Source organism: Euprymna scolopes, chromosome 17, assembly GCF_053919585.1.
Source record: "Euprymna scolopes isolate OS-2025 chromosome 17, ASM5391958v1, whole genome shotgun sequence".
NCBI classification, from domain to species: Eukaryota; Metazoa; Mollusca; class Cephalopoda; order Sepiida; family Sepiolidae; genus Euprymna; species Euprymna scolopes.
In genome coordinates, this window is record NC_136498.1 from 120,767,674 (window position 1) to 120,787,797 (window position 20,124).

Below are 20,124 nucleotides of genomic sequence, written 5' to 3' on the forward strand. Positions count from 1 at the left end.
AAATGGATGAAAATATGCCAAGGACAAACTCATTCGTAAAGGTCATCTGTACAGAGATGAATTTATAAGTTAAATCTTTTTTTTAGTTTGTATGCTTTACAGCATATCAACCCTTTTCAGGTTATTGAATTATTTTAGGACCCTCCTCAAAAACAAATTAAAATACGGTTGTTATCGGTGGCCATTGCAGTTCTTGGAAAATAGTGGACATTGGTGGCCGTGGCTCAAATGTAATAATCTGGTATCCACTTTCAGGCATTGGTTTCCAGTGGCAGGGGGTGGAAGCCATTGTCTGAGATTGTCAGCACTGTTGGTTACTGGCGATTAGTGTTGGTTTCGGGCGATAACCTGCAGGTACTGGCTGATTATATAGAAAGCATTCATTAACTCTTTAGATTTAACAAAAACAGAGGTAGATAACCGTCTTTTTTCGATGACAGTATATTTCAAGTCGCCCAGTGTTGTTCTTCTCAGTATACTGCACGCACTATTTTCTAAAATTAACTGTAACACATCTTCTAAATAATAAAATTCTCCACAAAAAGAAAAGTGGTAAGAAAACAAATGTATTAGAAATAAGTGCTTCAACAGTTCTATAATGTACGTTGAAACCTACCTGCATAATATTATTGTGTTGTAACTTATATCAAACCAATGGGTCAATGTGCACTGGTTGTCCAATCTGCAAAGGGTATTTATTCTGAAAACTGTTCTTAACATGGGGAGGTTAAAAATAAGAAAATGCCTTTCGGTAATAAACACCCCTAACCTCCCCATGTTAAGAACGGTTTTCGGAATAAACCCCCATTTGAGGTTGGTCAACCAATTCATATTGACCAACCAATGCTGTGTTTACATGTTGAGAGTGCTCCATCTGAGCAAGGAAAGAGCAATACAGGTTTTATTTAATTGTATGTCAGTTACGTATGGGGAAGGAAAGAGGGAAAGAGTTAGCAATGAGTGTTAAAATGCCACTCACCGCAGAAAAATTTTAAGGGTTCCAATATGTAATTTTAATAATGGTGAGCGATCATCAATACTTCGAAGAGGCTGTAAATGTTTTTTAGCAGAACTGCATCATGTGTAGAAATCGATTTATTTTTATATGTATGCACAAGATCGAGTGTGAGAAGAGTTTATGTATATTTTTTATACTTATAGTGTAGTATCTGTTCTGATGCTAGACATCACCTTTTCTGTCCTTTGTTAGTGGAAGAGAAATCCTCCACAACTGAGAATTTTTATTTTTGTTCCTATCCTTTTTTGGGGAGGTGGATTTTCCGAACATTAAAAACCGACATTGTGTGTAACTGTGCCCTCATGGGTAGGCAAGTAAATTGGAACATTTTGATAATGTTGAGATTACCAGTAGTTATATTTCTGTTTTTGAGCGATTATGGTGGTATTTGTTTTTTTGATCACTATGAATATATGTAAAAAAAAAAAAAAAAAAAAAAAGCGAACATTAGTCAACAGTAAAGCAAAGGAAGGAAACTTAAAATAAAATTTTTTTTAAAAATAGAAGGAAACAATTGTCAATAAAAAGAAATAAAAACAGTATTACGGTAAGCTGTTTGTTTTGACGGAAATGATATTTGTACAGTAAAGTAAAGAAAGGGAACTTTTATAACAAATTACTCAAAGGGCAAAAGTAGGTATCATTGCAACACCATATTTGAATGGTACATGAGCGTTCATTTAGCATGCAGATACGGATTAGGAATGGCCAGAGCTCATCCAATCGGAAGGTGTGAAATTAGTCTGGGGAGATTGTTTTTGTAACCGAAAATGGAAAGATTATGTTATGTCAATGAGTTTATGATCCAGTTAAGAAGGGTGAAACCCCATCTGTCGAAAGTGCAGAATTCCTTCTGGTGATGACTGGGGATGGTAGGAGAAATTGTTATTTAGAGGAAAAAATAGGAACTACTTCCTCTAAAGATGGTTGTGATTGTGATGATGTTGCTTCTTGGATGAGATGTAGGATTTTATTATAATGACTAAATGTGTCTAAAATGGCGTTCTAAAGTTACATAAGATAGTGACTAATAGTCTAGACATGATAAATTTGTATGTGGCATCTATTGTTGCAAACCTACAGTAATTTGGTCCAGAGGGGAATTTCTGCAATCAAAATATAGGAGAAAGAATGGGGTATGTTTGAAATAAATGTTTATTTTTAGAGCAAAATTAAATGATGATACTAAACTTTTGTATGTTTAATATATGTAATATATTGTTCCTATTTACTTTCCTTCCCACGAGAGCAGATTTAGACACAAGGTCAGTTTTTAATGTTGAGAAAATCCAGCTCCTCAAAAAGGGGCACTCTGGATAGGAACAAAAATTTAAATTGTCTCAGTCATGAAGGATTTCTCCTCCACTGACCGAGGACAGAAAAGGTGAAGTGTACCATCAGAACAGATATTACACAGTGATCTTGGCCCGAAAGCCAAGTAGTCTTAATGTGTGTGTGTGTGAGAGAGAGAGAAAGAAACAGAAGTTAGATGAACACATGGGTACTTATACAGAATAATATGAACTGCGTATTTCAGGCAGGTTACATAACTCGCCAAAATGTGCTGAATGAAGTGTGAGTGTTTTTTTTTTTTATTATTGAAAACGATGGTCAATGTCAAAAACGCTAGTAAACAGTTAAAATATTATTTAGAAAACCATTCTTTACATAGGGACTGAGGGTTTTTTAAACTAGTCTGTGCTTTCACCTACCAATTTAATAAATAAACGCTACTGTAAAAAAATAAATAAATAAAAGGTACCATTCACCAAATGTTGACGGCTGCGATTTCATTGGCTAAGCATTTCAGCACCTTCCTGCAGTTTATGTCAGTTACCCAGAATATGCCAACGATAACACGGTCCGTATTTTACATAAATAACCCACATTTGATATATAGGTATAATGTGAAAAAGAAACAACGGACTAAAACAGAAACGGGATTTGTTCATGGACAGACTTTAGCAAGCATATAACCGCTACGACTTCACTTCCAGTTGCCCCTGCCCATGTTAAGAATGTTGATTTTTTGTTTTGATTTTTTACTAAATATTTAGAACAGCCCTTCCTGTGAAGAGGGCAGTTTCTTTACCCCTTCTGTATTTTCACAAAACAATTTAATAAACAAAAGATACTGTAAAAAAAATAAATAAAAATGTAAAATAAAAACTGAGGAACAACCGGAAGTGAATTTGAAATCATAATCGTCAAGATAACCAAGAATGTATGGTATAGTAACAAGACGTGTTATACAAATCTTTCAAGGAACATGTTGTAAAGAAACAGGTGTTTTTGTTTGTTTGGGGGTTTTGTCATTTTTTCAGGTATTTTTTTTACTTCAACTGCAACTCACCTTTATATTGACAATTTTATGCTGAAAACGAATATCATACTTAACGCAGACAAGTAGTCTTCTAGATATGAGCACCTTTATTAGTAAATCTAATCCATTATGTTTTCACTGGCGGCCATGTTTTTTCATGACTGAACAAATACTAAAGCACATGCGTGTTACAAAACACTGCTTCCCATGTTAAGAATGGCGGCAGGCACTGAAATTCATTAATACATTAGAAAAAAAAAAAAGCTCTTAATATCCAGAAAACTACTTGTCTGCCTCAAATATGAATGTGATATTCGTTTTCAGCATACCCGAAAACGTAGTCAATTTAAAGGTGGGTGTTGAGTTGCAATCAATGTAAAAATATTTTTTTCATAATCGAAGCCTTAAATAAAAAAAAAAAAAGCACATGTACATTTTGGGTGATTCTCCAGAATGACCCAGATATGTAAAAATGCGCTTAAAATTATAATTGCACAAAAACTATGTACTTACCTGTTAGGGTAAAAATAAGACCCTACACTAAAATGGACGCAAAATCATCCAGTATTTTTCTTTTTTTTTTTTTTTTAACTAAAATCAAATTTTCTTGTTGGAAGCTGTCGGCGGCCATTTTCGACATTAAGTTCAAGGGGCATAACTCGAACTTTGACCTTAATAATGCTGATAATGGTCGTCGACACCTGATAAAATTTTATTTTTTTTTTTTTAAAAACAAATACCGGATAAATTTGCATACATTTTGGTCTAGGGTCTTTTTTTTATTCAACAAGTAAGCACGTTTTGTGTTATTTTCTCTGGAAGATGGTATAATAATTCAAATGATAGATAAATCGAAATTGACTTTTAACGGTCCCATTAAATCCACTATTTTGCATTGAATTTATATTTCATATTGCCATCCTGACTTCAGATTCGTGGCAAGGTTCAAATAGGATATGTTTTCTCGGTACTAGTGCACTATCCGGACGTAAATAATAACGTTATCATTTAAAAAGCCATTCTAAACATGGGGAGGGAAGGGTGTTTTGTACCTATTCTATAATTCAACCTTACAATTGAATAAAAAAATATATCATAAAACTTTAATTAAACTTGGAAATACGATTTAAAAAATAGTGCGGATCACTCTCTGCACTAGCACCGTTTTCTCTTTATGATTTTTACCATCGGCATTTCTTAAATAATATTAACTAGATGTAATATTTTATCTTCCTCCCAAGAGGCAAGATGTGACAAGAGTCGACAAGCAGGATTGAAGAACCAGCGCCCTAGGAAGAAAGGCATCCTGGCCTAAAGTTAAAAAAAAAAAAAAAAAAAAATGCTTGGGTAGCCTTGTCGGCATTCCCCGGTAGGGATACCTCAGTCAATTAGCCTGAAACTAACCTCTACTTAAACAGGAGAGTGCAGTAAGGCCTAAGAGGGTGGATACTGGATCTCTTAGAACAGCAACTATACCGTAGGTTCCGAGAGACTTCCTCCTCCCCTCGGGCTGTGGTGTGGTTTGGGTCCGTTAAAAGTCAATTTCAGCCAATGAATCAGTGTTTGAAAATTACGCACACCTGAGCGTATCCTATATCTCTACAAAGCCACTATGCACACATGCATGGAGTATTGTTGCCACATCTGGGCTGGTGTCTACCAGTACCACTAGACAAGCTGCCTTGATAGATTTCAAAAGTGGCTTCGAAACCTAGTAGGTGATGCCCCTATTTTTCTTCTCTGCAACTTCTTTCCCACAGAAGAGACGTTGCGAGCTTGTCTCTGCTCAATCGCTATTTTCATAGTAAGTGCTCGTCTGAACTCCAATCTATGGTCCACCCTTTGCAAAACTTAGAAAAAACACTCGACTAGCTAAAACTACTCCATTCTATCTGTGCCTAAATATAAACGCAGATTCCATGAACCTTCTTTCCCAGAACTGCCCACCTTCTTTGGAACACTGTTCCATTGGCATGCTTCCCGGCTAAATACAACAAATTTAATGTAAACAAGTTCCTGTTAAGTCGTCCTCATAAATAATCAAATTCCACCGAATTTACATCATTAATCTTCCCTACCACCTTCGGATTAACCCTTATCCTCGAGTAACCTTCGGGCCTCGATAAGTGGTGTGGTGACCTCCAAGTAAAAGAAGTTTCAAGTCTAATAAGTCCCGCACTGTCGGCGAAGCTCCAACCTCTGTCCCTTCACCGCAACGTTGCATCCTTGTGCTTGTTTTGTAAGTATTTTAATGGAATGTCTTTTTTTTTTTTTTTATTACATTTTCACCCCAAACAAGGCACATTGCCACTTTGGTGTAGGGGGCTACTATTAGGGGCAGCAACTACTGGGGCACTATGTAGGGATTTGGGCAGCCAGATGTCGGTTCAAGTTACACTTGAACTTCTGCATGTCAGTACAGTTAGGGAAGCAGGAACCTGGAATGGAATTCCAGAGTCTAGCGGTTCTGGGGAAGCAAACTCATAGCCCTTGTGCCCCCCTCCCTCGCCGTACATGCTTCCAATTAGCTCGACAAGCAATAAAATCCCACCCCTTGCCCTTCACTGCTGGTGCTGGGCCTGCTGGGGTTCCTAAATGCCGGAAAACCGTTTACATCAATAGTTTATTCCTTTAAACAGCTAGATTTTGCAATTCCTTTCCAGTTTCTTGATTACTGCAGAAGTTTCAATGTAATGTGGACACTCCGACAGACACCTCGCTGCTCAACCCCCCCCCCTAGTCCTCTGTTAGACACGATCTCAAATAACAGCCCTTTGCCTCTTTACGGTCCATGTGGCAATATGTCTTGCTTAGGGGGTGTAAAATAAATAAATAAATAAAAGATAAGAAAAGTGTACTCACCTAGTGCAACTTCGCAAGCCTTTTTTAATTGAGTGTGATAGGTTTTTTTAATTTCCTTGTCGGCCAAAATCTTTTCTAAAGCTCTGGTTAGAAACATCGCCCCCACTGTGTTCGTATCATGCATAATTCATAGTAGCTCTTCAGGTGTTGGGATGAGTGACCTAGGTCTAGCTTTAGGGGTTAGGGTTGTTATGGCCAGGGAGAAAAAGAACAAGGAAACGATTAATAATAACCTTCTTTTAAAAAAATAAAATAAAATTATAAGGACAAGAGATTAAATAACATTTCAAATATTACCTAACCCGGCTGATCAAATAAATTGACGGTTTAAATTATACAAACTTTAGGTACGCTTTTCCTTTATTTTTCTTCTTTCATTTTAAATAGAACGGCGGGGAGGGAGGCAATTATTTCTATCTTACAATGTAGGTAACTAAATTAATACACACCCACCCAGCTGATCAGGTACATTTTCGTACTCGCGTAGTTAAAATTCCGATCAATAGTTAGGTTGTTTCTTTTAAAATGATGATTATTTCACTATATAGGTAGTTTACTTACGTTTTTATTTATTTATTTTTTTTTTAGAGGTAATTAATTTGCAATGTAGGTAATTAATGTTTTTAAGGGAGGTTTCACAATGTCGGAAATCAACGTATGTTTTTAAGGGAATATCTCAATACCTGTAGTTAAACGTATACTTTCTTTTTTAAAAAGGTCAATTTTTCAGTAAAGATAAGTATACTTTTTTTCACAATGTACAAGGCAATTAATGTATGCTTTTTAATGGGGTAATTATTTTACAATATAGGTTTGCTTTTTAATGGGGTAATTATTTTACAATATAGGTTTGCTTTTTAATGGGGTAATTATTTTACAATATAGGTTTGCTTTTTAATGGGGTAATTATTTTACAATATAGGTTTGCTTTTTAATGTGGTATTTTACAATATAGGTTTGCTTTTTAATGGGGTAATTATTTTACAATAATAACTATTCATCAACAGATTTTATTTCGAACCTTTTAATATGTTGCATCGGTTCGTTGAACTTTATAGGTAATATAGGTAATTAATAATTATCTCGCGATATAGGTAACAAATGCCTTCTTTAAGAGGTAATTATTCCACAAGGTAGGTAATTAGTATATGCTTTTTTGTTGGTTTGTAAAACAACGAAATAGAAAATTAAGATACCTTTTCTTGTTTTTTTCTTTAAGATAAATTAAATTCTCAATAAAAAAAAAAAATTAAAGAAAATCACGTGTGATGTAATCAACAACCTGAGGATGAACTTTCAAATTTCATAAAAACCAATGTTTGTTTTTTTTTTGTTTGTTTGTTTTTTAAATAAATTAAATGTATTGCCAAAGGAAAAGAGAAAACAGGCCTGAATAATAATAATAATTAAAAAAAAAAATTGAAATAAACCAACAATTCGAGCCGGTCAAGTATTTTTGTTGTTCCGCTTTAAATGTTGAAAAACGAGAACGTCCGATCTGAGAAGAAGGAGGGGTCTTTTTTTATATACACAAAACAAGGTAATAAATAATCCAAAAGACGATCTTTTTCGACGTGTATTTATATTATTGTTGGTCCTTTCTGCCCTGGTGTAGACTTTTTTGCTCCGTAAGTCGTGAATAATTCGTGTTATATTTCGTGCGTCGGGTTGCGGAAAAAAACAATCTCTGTAGACGACGTGTCTCTTATCCCTTCTGGTGCGTTTTTTTTTTTTTTTTATTAACGCATGTCTATTCTATAAGCTAAAACACACGTACACAAATATACGATAATATGTATCTCTAGATGATGATATTATTTCTATTAATGTTGTTTTTTTTCCCACCAACTCCGTTCTCCTAAAAAAAAAAAAAAAAACGATCTAAATTAAACGCTGCTGCTACAACTAGTGCGATCGGCCGCCATCATAAACACGGCACACGTGACCTCTGACATCATATCGTGGTAGACAGCGACATCGCGAGACGGTCGACCACCAGCGCACAGTGGCCTTGAGACGAACCGAGGGCCACAGCGAAAGAATACTATTACTACTACTATTAGTATTATTATTGGTGGTGGTGGTATTTCCTGGAATCTGGGTAAAAGTAAGTCTCTCCAGATTCCTAATAATCTCCAGTTTTGCAAATCACTTTGTGTTCCCGCAGGAGCTGTTTATCATTAATTTCTCGCTGATAGAAGGCACTCAGGCAGGCCTTGAGAATTTGACTGAGCTTCGAATTACTATTTTTTTTTTATACCTATTTTTTTTTTTTTTTTTACTCACTAGGAGTTATCACACAGGCCATCATCAAAGATTTCTCTTTGAGAACAACTTGTGGTGTTCCCTGGAGTCTGAGTGACAACAAGCCCCCCCCCCCCACGCCCCAGATTTCCAATACTCTCCACTTCTTTCGACAACCTTTGCAGATGAATTTGTGTTATTGCAACAGCCACTTACCAATGATTTCTTTTTGGCAGTCACTGGCAAAAAGTCTCCCCAACGCACTAGTCTTCTTTGCACTCATTCAGCGGAGGTCTGGCTAATGCTTTCTTTCCTCACTCTTTCCATCCTCCTTGACCCTGTGCGAGCCTTGTCTAGTATCGCACAAAAACACGCGTTCATATCTCAAGCCATATTTATTGTCATACACATACGTGCACACAAACATATGCGCACACGTACACACACGTAGATATATTCATGTTCGCGTACATACACTCACATTCACGTGCATACACACACACACACTAACGTACACTCATATACGCGCATACATACGCACACATGGGCAACGTCACTTCCCCTTTGAAGGAAATCCACACATGCACAAAAGACCATCGGAAATAACTATAAAAGCAAGAGACCTGATCTGGCTTCTTTCTTTTGAACCAGCTTCCGACCTGAACGGTCACCAAACCAACCGCACGCTCCACGCACGTCACATCCTCTGCTATTGTATGTGGGGCAAGAGCTAACAGACAGTACATACACTTTATACGCTTTCTCTCTCCATGAACTGAATTGACTTTCTCACTCTTTTTTCCCTTTTGCTTTGGTCCATCAACCAGACAAGTTCGCGTCCACAGCTAGTGGCCTGAAGACATTTCCATGTGGACAAGTACCAACATGTGCGCACAGCTTTACTGATGTCAACCCTCTATCTTTTTCTTTGTCTACACGCTGGACTGTCATTCCCATTTCCACTATATTACTCACTCCTCTTTCCACGCGCGGACATGAACACGAGTTACACCTAAAACATATATTTTTCAACAGAAAATAAATTACATGTTTATTTTATCCAGCAATTGAGTTTTGTTTCCGTCTTTCCATTCGTTTCATTATTTTCTTTTGTAGTGAGTTAGGATATTTATATCCTGGCCCGCAACAACCCTCGTTTATTTTGTGTGGCGTCAGTTTTTGGTGACACACACACAAAAAGGGACGCAGGGGGTTATTAATTGAACAGTTTCAGTTTTTATGATTCCATGTGATGTTCCTTTGTGTTCTACATTTGTAGCATTTTCTGCATGTCTAGTGTGTGCGTGTAGGTCAGGTGTTAGTGTTAATCTCTGCATTCAAGAGTTTTCCTTTATTTTTATTTTTATTTTTTTTTATTATTACATTTTCACACCAAACAAGGCACATTGCCACTTTGGTGTAGGGGGCTACTATCAGGTACAGCAACTACTGGGGCGCTATGTTGGGATTTGGGCAGCAAGATGTCGGTTCACGTTACATTTGAACTTCTGCATGTCAGTACAGTTAGGGAAGCAGGAACCTGGAATGGAATTCCAGAGTCTAGCGGTTCTGGAGAAGAAACTACTGGAGTAGAAAGATCTTTTACATCTAGGGATCTCTACTGTGTGGGGGTGGGATTTAGCTGCTTGTCGGGTTTGTCGAGGGTGTCTACGTCGTGGGGGCACAAGTGTCTGCAGTTCGTCAGAGCATTCACCATTAAAATACTTGTAGAACAGGCAGAGGGATGCAACGTTTCGTCGATGGGACAGAGGCTGAAGCTTAGATGCCAGTTCAGGGCCTATCAGATTGGCAACTCTCTTTTGAACCTTGTCTAGGAGCGAGGGACTAGTAGCAGATGCACCAGCCCAAATGTGACAACAATACTCCATACATGGGCGAATGGTGGCCTTATAGAGGTACAGGATACTTTCAGGTGTCAGTAGTTTTCTAGCGCGGTAGAGAGAGCCTACCTTTTTCGCAGCGGCCCTGGCAATGTTTTCAATATAATTGTTCCAACTCAGCCTTTTTCGTTACTGTTATCCATTGTTTCTTCTCAGCTATCCCTCTGATTCCAATCTCTCTCATTTTCTTGTCCAAGGTTTTTTTTTGTATTGTTCATAGTGTTCCTACTATTAATGGTGTTATCTTTACTTTTTTCATCTTCTGTATCCCTATGAGCTCCCTGGCCAGTTCAGCGTATTTGCACCGCTTTTCTGTCTCCTTGATCTTCATTCTGTGGTCTGCTGGAATGGCAAAATCTACAATCCGGTATGTCTTTTCTTTTTAATTTTTTTTATTGTTATTATTATTATTTCTATCTCTACTTATAAAGAAAGACACTGTGTTTGTGTGTGTGTGTGTGTGTGTGTGTGTGTGTGTGTGTGTGTGTGTGTGTGTGTGTGTGTGTGTGTGTGTTCAGTCCCTCCAAAACGGCTGGTACGATTTTTTGTTTAAATTTCACATCAATTTACTTTATGTATCTGGGAGTGTTCTTAGATAGGTTTTGTATCGGAATGCCTCCAATAAGCAACGAAAATCGACAAAAAAAATCCAATTAAAAAAAGGAACAGAAACCAAAGTTAACACCCTTAACCTAACATCACAAGTGTATTTAAGTTTATCACCGCACAAGCAGAAGGGCTTGGCATATAAAATCAACAGTAAGTTCTTTAATAAGACAGGGGCACGTTCAAAATGAATGTTTCTGTCTACAGCACAAGTGAACCATGATACTTGATTTTTGCATTTTTAACTTTAATTCAAACCATTATATGAAAATAATTTTGTAAACAGCTGGTGTTCCATATAGTCTAAGTGATAACAAGTTCCTCCAAATTTTCAGTACTCTCTGTTTCTTTCAATAACTGTTGCAAATAACTTTGCATTATCACAACAGCCATTTACCACTAAATCGCCATTCTGTTTTTTGTCACTGCTCAGTGTTACTTGATTATGTGACTTACCTTCTGCACTTCAGGATTTCTTTTTCCATATTCCAGCTATTCTCATCAGTCTCCACCTGGTTCTAAGTTTTTTTAGGCAATTGATCCTAGTGATCTGCAATTGAATAACGACTCATGAGCTGAGTCAGCATTTTAAGTCATGATGTGGGTGTGACATCATAGAATGTAATTTCAATACACGGCCTCATAGCTGGCTCTTAATACATGGCACCAGACACAGCTTGCTCTTGATATATGGCACCAGACACAAATGGCTCTCAATACATAACACCATACACAGCTGGCTCTCATTACACGGCACCAGACACAGCTGGCTCTTAATACATGACACCAAACACAGCTGGCTCTTAATTCAAGGCATCAGATATAGCTGGCTTTCAATACACGACACCAGACACAGCTTTCTCTTAATTCACGGCACCAGATATAGCTGGCTCTTAATTCACGGCACCATACACAGCTGGCTCTCAGTACACGGCCCCAGACACAGTTTGCTCTTAATTCACAGCACCAGATACAGCTGGCTCTCAATACACGACACCAGATACAGCTCAACTGACCAACTGGCTCGCTTCTAAAAGGGTAAGAGGAAGATACTCTTCAATGCCCATGTATCTTTTCCTTTTTCTTCTCTTTGCTTCTCCTTCCCTTCCTAACGATCTTAATGAATATGTATTCTATTCTGTGACGTTACAATTCGTTGCTTTTGTTCTTATGTCTCTAAAGTGTTACTGCAAGTTTTCTTACGATAGTACACAAAGTTTTTTGACCCAACTTCTGTCCATAGTGATTACTGTATTCTCAAGGGCTCCACAGATTTCAGTATCAATCTAGACAGTCTATCCGCATGACTGATCTTTGAAGATGTGAGATACTCCATCTTGTCGTCAGAATTTAGGAGAATGAATCCTCATCTTTGTAATGAGTTAACCGTATGTGTAGACAAACCATTTTTTCATCCATAAAAAAAAGGTTTATGGTCCGTTTGTAATAGGACGCTTCTTCTGTGCGTGGAATGTTGGAACTTTGTTGGAGTCGGCGATCACTTTCCTATATAAATTTAACGTAAAATGAGCACTCACTTCTTGGCCAGGTAGCGGTAAACAAGACATGTAATTGTTAGCATTTTTCCAGTTTGGTGGCGGGGCGGGGGGCAAAAAGAGGGAACAGGGTGCGGTGGGTTCATAAGTTCCAAACATTTTAAAAATATGTAGAAACATTTCGAAACGTATGTGTGTGGCGGGAAGGGGGCGTTTTTTTAAAGATTTGCTTTGAAAACATCTCACCTTGATTAATTATTATTTCCCAATATTTTTAAGGATGTTAATGCGCACACACACACACACACACACACAAAAAGCAAGTATGGATCTGTAGAATGCATACTCACTCCTTGTATTTTTTTGTCTTTTTTCAAGGGATTGCACCCCTCTTATATAAAGGATTTTTCATTTAATCCAAGGGCAATGATGTTAAGACCTTTATTATCCAATGTATTCCGTATTGTTTTTACTGGTCGCCATTTTTGTTTTTGAATGTATACATTAATTCTGTATATTCACTTGCACTTTTATACATTAATTCTGTATATTTGCTATTCCATAGCTAGCTATAACATATACTGACCCAACGGGTCACAGATAGTCTAATTATAATATAAAGGTTTATGGTCCATTTGTAATATAAACCTTCTTCTGTGCATGAAATGGCGAAACTTTGTTACCACAAAAATTATACCCAGCACTTCTTTTTCTATTACATATATTGTTGGCAAAACCAATCCACTATATTCAACTTCTGGATAGCACTCCCAATCTCTCGAGCCTATCCTATTTTAAGTTAATCTTTTTTCTAACCTGAACTGAATATTTCACTTTTTTTTTTTTTAAACTGGCAATCATTTTATTGCATCTACCAAGTCCACCGGAAAAAAAATTAAAAAATAAAAACTTGTGTACAGTTCTTTTTCAATTCTTTTTAAAAATTTATCCCTGGAATAATTAGTTCTTACATTCTCACAAAAAAGCTGAAATTTCGCCATCCTTAGTAAATCAGCTGAATTATTCTTCACAAATACCTTGAGTTGATCTTTGAATTTGGTTTGCTCTGTGGTTATGATTTTTTTTAAGTTACTTCAATTGTTAATAAAGGTGGCTTGCAGATTTTCTTCTAAAGATTAATAATTGACTAGCTGGATGCCCAGCGTTGGTCATACAATACATTTAATTTATGCAGATTGTGTATGTATTATTATAGAATCAATCCTCTATTGAATATTATATATTACAAGGAATAATTTGCTGAAGGAAAATACCTGCGGTGAGAGAGGGAGAAAGAGAGAGGGGGCGGGGGGGGTGATGAGTAACCTCTGTACACACAGAATAATAAGGAACAGCAGGCTGACAGCTACAAAGCAAGTAATAGGGTGAGTTGTATCATACATAAGCACACACACACACACACACACACACACACACACACACAGTAATGACCTAAGCATTAAATGAACTTGATGTGGTGAGAAATAATGTCTTTTAGTGATGCCATAATTTAATTTTAGTAACTGTTCATTTATAAAGAGAAGAATAGGATTCCCGAATATGAGAATTTTCAGAGCTCAGCCAATCAGAATCGACGAGGGAGCCTTTATTTTTTATGAATCGGAAATTGGAAAGATTGTTAGGTCTATGTATGTATTAGCCAGTTACGGTCAGTGAAATCACAGAATCTGTGGAACGTGTAGAATTTGTTTCGGTGAAAACTGGTAGCAGTGGTAGTACTAAATATTTAGAGAGAAAAATAGGGACTCCTTCCTCTAGAGATGTTGCGATTGTGATGGTGTTGCTCATAGGATGCAATGTAGTATTTTAATATCCGACTGAATGTGTCTGAATAATGTTCGAAAGCTATATGATAGTGGCTATTAGCCTAGACGTATTGGATTTGTATGTGGCATCTGTTGTTGCAAACCTATACTTTGGTTCAGATGTTGTGTAGTGGTTATATGGCCGTTTTTATAACTCTATAACTAACTAATCATACGTGTGTATATAGTTGAATCGGACATGTTTGCATTTGTGACGTATTTGCGTTTATTATATAGTTGTATAATGTATATGTATATAGCTGTATTATGTATATAGTTGTATAATGTATATGTATATAGTCGTATTATGTATATATATATATATATATATACAACTATATATATATATATATATATATATATATATAGTTGTATAATATATATGTATATAGTTGTATAATGCATATGTATATAGTTGTATAATGTATATGTATATAGTTGAATTGTGGTGTGTTGAATGTGTATCCATGACACTTCTATTGTTTCCTATCACAACAGACCATATATATGTATCAGGTCATCCCATAAGTTCTGTCCGAATTTTTACCTTTGTTTTTCAATTGAATGAAACTTAAAAAATATTGTGTACATTGTGTAATTTTTTACATTTTTATGTTTAGATGCATTTTAACTGATTACATTTTTTTTACAGAAAAATAAAATTTAAATTTACTTGATTGCAACCCTACTAACATGGAAATCCTTAAGAATCATTTGAGGCGTATAATGCTTTATGAGTTCAAGAAAGAAGCAGCTAGAAATATTCACTCAGTTTATGGAAAGGAATATGTGAATGAAAGAAGTTGCAGAAGATGGTTTGCGAAATTCAGAAGTGGAGATTTCACTCTTGAAGATGAAGATCGAACCGGACGTCCAGTCGAGTTTGATGATAAGTTTCTTGAAGCAGCACTTGAAGAAGATCCTGCTTTTTCAGTTGAGAAATTGGCAATAAAACTGAGTTCAAACCATACAACTGTCCATCGTCATCTTCAGCAATTTGGAAAAGTTCCTAAATTTGGAAAATGAAAAGTGGGGATGTATATGTATATAGTTGTATTACACAGCCAGAATCACCTCACAAAAGCTTGAAGAAAAATAAAAGAAAGATAAATACATAGTTTACTGCTTCTGCTCGGCCACTCAGAGGGGAATTTCTGCAGTCATTTTGTTGTACAATGATATATATAATAATATAAAATAATTCAACACATTTGTCGGTTTAATAAAGGGTAAATAAAATAAAGACCCCAAAAAAAGTGTTGTTTTTTTTCCGAAAAGTCCATGTAATTGTTTCTTTATAATGCCATTGTTTTCCGTTTTCGTTTTCAGTTGCTGACATGAATTGAACTGGTGAGTATTGCACTTTTTTTTTTTTTACATAGGCGTCACCACTTATCAAGGCCGATCGGCCACTCAAGGATAAGGGTTAAAGAGTGTAGAGTAGTCAAAAGGACAATATAGTAATCGATAGTAATGGAAGTTCGGTAAAATTTGTTAACTTAAGTGGAACGGCTCATCAGAAACTTGTTCACGTTGGACTTGAAGACAACCATATTATAGACAGCCTGGAAAGCAGGAAAACGGAAGACAATTCCACAGGCGTGCAGTTCTAAGAAAGAAGCTTTGATCATGGAATCTATGTTTAGGTTTAGGCACAGATAAAGAGTGGGGAAAATTATTGATAATGTTTTCTGCTAGTCTAGTGTTTCTTGTGAAAGTTTGGCGAGGGGGGACCATAGATTGAAGCTCAGTCGAACACTTTCCATGAAAATAACGATAAAGCAGAGACAAACTCGCAACATCTCTTTTGTGAGATAGAGGTTGCAGCAAAGAGAAAAGGACATCTCCCACCAGGCCACAAAGTCTATTTTGAACCCTATCAAGGCAGGACAAGTCTTTTCTAGCAGCTCCTGCCCATATGTGGCAACAGTATTCCATCCTTGGACGTATCTGGCTCTTATATAGATAGAGAATTGCATCAGCAGTGAGATATCTACTGGATCGATAGAAGGATCCCACCATTTTTCCAGCGGCCTTGGCAACAGATTTGATGTACGCATTCCATTTAAGATCAGGAGTAAAGGTCAAGCCCAGAAGCCTGTCAAAACTTGAGGCCTCCCCAAGACGAGAGCCATTCATTTTAATTGATGCCAGATGGGGATCAGAACGTTGATGATGTAAAGATAGAAGCTTGGTTTTAGATGCATTAAAAGTAACCAGCCACTCCTTTCCCCATTGTACAACATGATCAAGATCAGAGGAGAGAGAATTGGAGAGAACTTGGTCGTTTACTGTCTTAGATGTGCTACCATAGATGGTAGTGTCGTCAGCAAAAATGTCTACGAATGATGTAAGGATGTGATTTGGAAGATCATTAATGTAGATCAGGAAAAGAGTTGGGCCCAGGATGGACCCCTGAGGGACTCCAGCATTTATACTGTGAGCTTCTGATTTTTGCCCATCAGCTACTACTCTTATGAACCTATCAGAGAGAAATGATTTAATAATTGAGAAGACATTTCCAGCTATACTATAGCTGGAGATCTTGTGAAGTAAACCTTTATGCCATACCCTATCAAAGGCTTTTGATATGTCAAGAGCAATTGCCCTAGAAAGGTTGCCTCTGTCGAGAGATTCGCTAATCCTATGAGATATAACTGTAAGCACATCTGCTGTAGATCTAGCAGAACGGAAACTATATTGTGTGTCACTAAGAAGGTTATTTTTGTTGAGATGGTTGATTACTTCTCTATTTAACACAGATTCCAGCAACTTACTCATGATGCACAGGAGACTTATTGGCCTGTACTGAGAGGGGGATGAGCGATCACCTGAATTCTTAAATACAGGGCATACTGATGAGATTTTCCAGGGTGATGGGAAGCAATTTTCCTTAAGACAACGTTTAAACTGTTTTGTAAGTATGGGTGCTAGTTCTGGTTGAAGTTTTTTTAGTACTATAATTGGAATACCGTCAGGGTCGGTTGCTTTACTGGAATCAAGGTTTTTGATTAGCTTGGCAACATCACATACAGATATTTGTATATCACATAGTGTGTTTTCTGATACAGGAGGAAATATTGGGGGTTGGCGGCCTTGGTCGCAAAGGGTAGAATTGGCTGCAAAGTTCTTGACAAAGAGTTTGGCTTTGTCTGATGCTGACGAGATTAACTCAGGTCCATTGATGATAGTCGAACACTTTCCATTATGGAAGCATTCATCAAAACTAACGAATCTGTAACTGCAACACAAAGAGCGTTCATTTTGCACTTCAATCTTGGTAGACATGATCCCATCTATAAAGATAGTGGATCTGCATTGAAACGAAAATCAATCAGCCGACATTCGTGAACGCATTCAACAATGTGTGGACAACAATGGATTCCATTTGATTGATTTAATTTTAAAATCTAATGAAACATTTTTTGAAAAAAAAAATATCTTTATTTGCCTTTTATTTATTATTATTGTGTTGGATCATTTTGCCTGACTGTATATAAGGCACTCTGTGTGTGTGTGTGTGTGTGAGTTCATTTCCTATGAACTCAGAAATGGCTGGGCCGATTTTTTAAAAAGATTTCATACAAATCTACTTTATGTGTCTGGGAGTGCTTTTAGGTAGATTTTGTATCAGAATGCCCCCCGAGAAGTATTAAAAATCGATCATTTTTTTTTTTAACCAGAAACCCTGTGTCGAGCCGGTGCATACAAGACGTTTTTTATTCAGTCTCTGACAGTGAATGTGTCAACATCCGGTTCACAACCAACTCTCATCAACCCTTACAAACACAATTAGTGTTCTATTTGCACTTCAATCTTAGTAGACATGATCCCAAACCAGCTCGAAACACAATCTTGTTATAGGTTACCAACTTCAGAGCTACTGGATTTGCATTGAAATGAAAATCAACCGGACGACTTTTGCGAACGTCTTCAACAGTATGTGGACAACAACAGATTTCATCCATGAAACAGAATGACATTATAATGTATTTTTTGAAAATGAAAAATATTTTTTGTTTCTTTATTTGCCTTTTATTAAACCTAACCCTGCACATGTATACGTAGATAAATCACTACATATCAGTACTTTTTACCATTCTCATGTGTGCTTGTGAAACTTGAACTGTATATGCCAGACATGCCAAGAAACTGAACCATTTTCACATGACCTACCTCTGCCGACTGCTGAAAATCAAGCAATAACTCCAGACACGGATGTTTTTAGCCCAGTCAAACCAAACTGTCTATACACATCATGTTGCAGCAATTCCAGGTTCATATATGCCACATGTCAGTTTCAAGACTCCCAAAACATCTCCTTTATGGTGACCTATCCAAAGGAAAATAACTGCAGGAGGACAGCAGAAACGGTTCAAGGACACTCTGAAGGTCTCTCTCAAACAGTTTGGTTTGTATTCTAACTTGTGGGAAAAGTTAACCCAAGATAGATGTTCCTGGCATAGTCACAAAGCTACTATTGCTGAATCCGCATGCAATGAAGAACACGAAAGGAAGCATACCATTAGAAAAGATAGAGCAGTCAGCACCTCTGCTATTTTTTTTTTTTTTTTTAATTTTCTTCCTTTGAAGATTGTAATGCTGGGTATGGGGCAGACAAATCAGCTGCCAACATTGCCCTGCTTTTTATTGAAACCAACCGAGAGTTCTTTTTAGTATCCTCTGGATATCTTTTGCACTTGGTTCACCAAGAATATTAGTTAGGTAGAACTTCAGGTTCTTCTTCATAAGCCCTGTGGCACCTATAATAACTGGTATGATTGATATCTCCCTAAGATTCCAGTTTCTTTTCATATACATAAGACCTGTTTCTCCCTTTCAGCTCTGTTCAGACCTCCATCATTAGGAACACTCACTTCAACCAAGGTTGCAACTCTCTCTGATTTATTCCATATAACTGTCAGGTTTCACAGCAGCATTTTCAAGGTAGGTGGCTGTAGGGATTACATGGTCATAATGTATGGTATATAAGTCATTTCCAACTGTTCTTTAAGGTTGATGTTCCCAGGATTTGCTGCTACATTGGACGTTTAATTTGTTACAGATGGTGCAGTGGATGTACTTACATACTCCATCATGTCTCGTGTAGTAGCCATCCCCTAAAAGAACATTGCAACTTGATACTAGATGACTCACACTTTCCAATTCTGTGTGGTAGAATCTACATTTGTTTTCATTAGTTAGACCTGCAATCATCTTGAATGCATTAGTCATCCCTGGTCTTGAGCAGCCATTATAACCCTTTCCTGATCATCATGGAGGAATTCCCTTTTGAGCCAGTCCAAGGAACCTTCTTTGTCTATGTATTCCTGGGAGAGTTCCCCCAGAAAATACTTTGCACGCTGATATTGGTCCCACTCTTTAAGGTTAATCTTTTGGAAGGTTTCACACGTGTCCAATATGTTGGAAATACTTCAGAGCTCGAATCAGTCTAACAAGCAATCTCTGAACCCACAGAACAATCGCATGATCATGGTCATTTTTACAAGTGATGGACGAACATCATCATCATCATCATCATCATCATCAGCAGCAGCAGCAGCAGCATATCAATGAATGATGATGAATACTATGAGAGGATTGAAAATCTCCAGTTAAAACAACACCCGACTTGGACAACAGCAATTCTTCTCTCTTTGTCAGAAACATTGTTCATGCAAGAACAAAACTTTATGTTGTTCAACATAAAGTTTTGTATCGTTTGTCTTAACAATGTGGTTTCTGTGATGTTTACGACTCAAATGATTATTGTATTGTCAAGGGTTCTGCATAACATGGACGGGTGTATATATTACGTACGTGTCTAACTCGTGTAATGTCTAGTAAC

At 36.9% G+C, this 20,124-nt stretch overlaps 1 protein-coding gene and 1 long non-coding RNA gene across 8 annotated transcripts in view; one reads left to right on the forward strand and one right to left on the reverse strand.

Annotated features, from left to right (window-relative positions):
* LOC145296942 (brefeldin A-inhibited guanine nucleotide-exchange protein 1-like) overlaps positions 1 to 8,153 on the reverse strand; it is a 259,000-nt gene extending 250,847 nt beyond the window's left edge. For 3 of the 7 annotated variants that reach the window (XM_080143152.1, XM_080143151.1, XM_080143150.1), the window contains exon 1: positions 6,204 to 8,115. In XM_080143152.1, the coding sequence (XP_079999278.1) occupies positions 6,204 to 6,327 (124 nt within the window). In that variant the 5' untranslated portion in view covers positions 6,328 to 8,115. Of the gene's footprint in view, positions 1 to 6,203 lie in introns of all 7 variants that reach the window. The other 4 variants (XM_080143154.1, XM_080143149.1, XM_080143148.1 and 1 more) reach the window with 3 other exon arrangements.
* A 2,459-nt stretch (positions 8,154 to 10,612) lies between these two features.
* On the forward strand, positions 10,613 to 19,223 carry LOC145296945 (uncharacterized). Its single transcript, XR_013870080.1, has 3 exons — positions 10,613 to 10,715; positions 15,606 to 15,626; positions 19,120 to 19,223. It is a non-coding gene; the product is annotated as an uncharacterized LOC145296945 (long non-coding RNA).
* Positions 19,224 to 20,124: the final 901 nt, after the last annotated feature.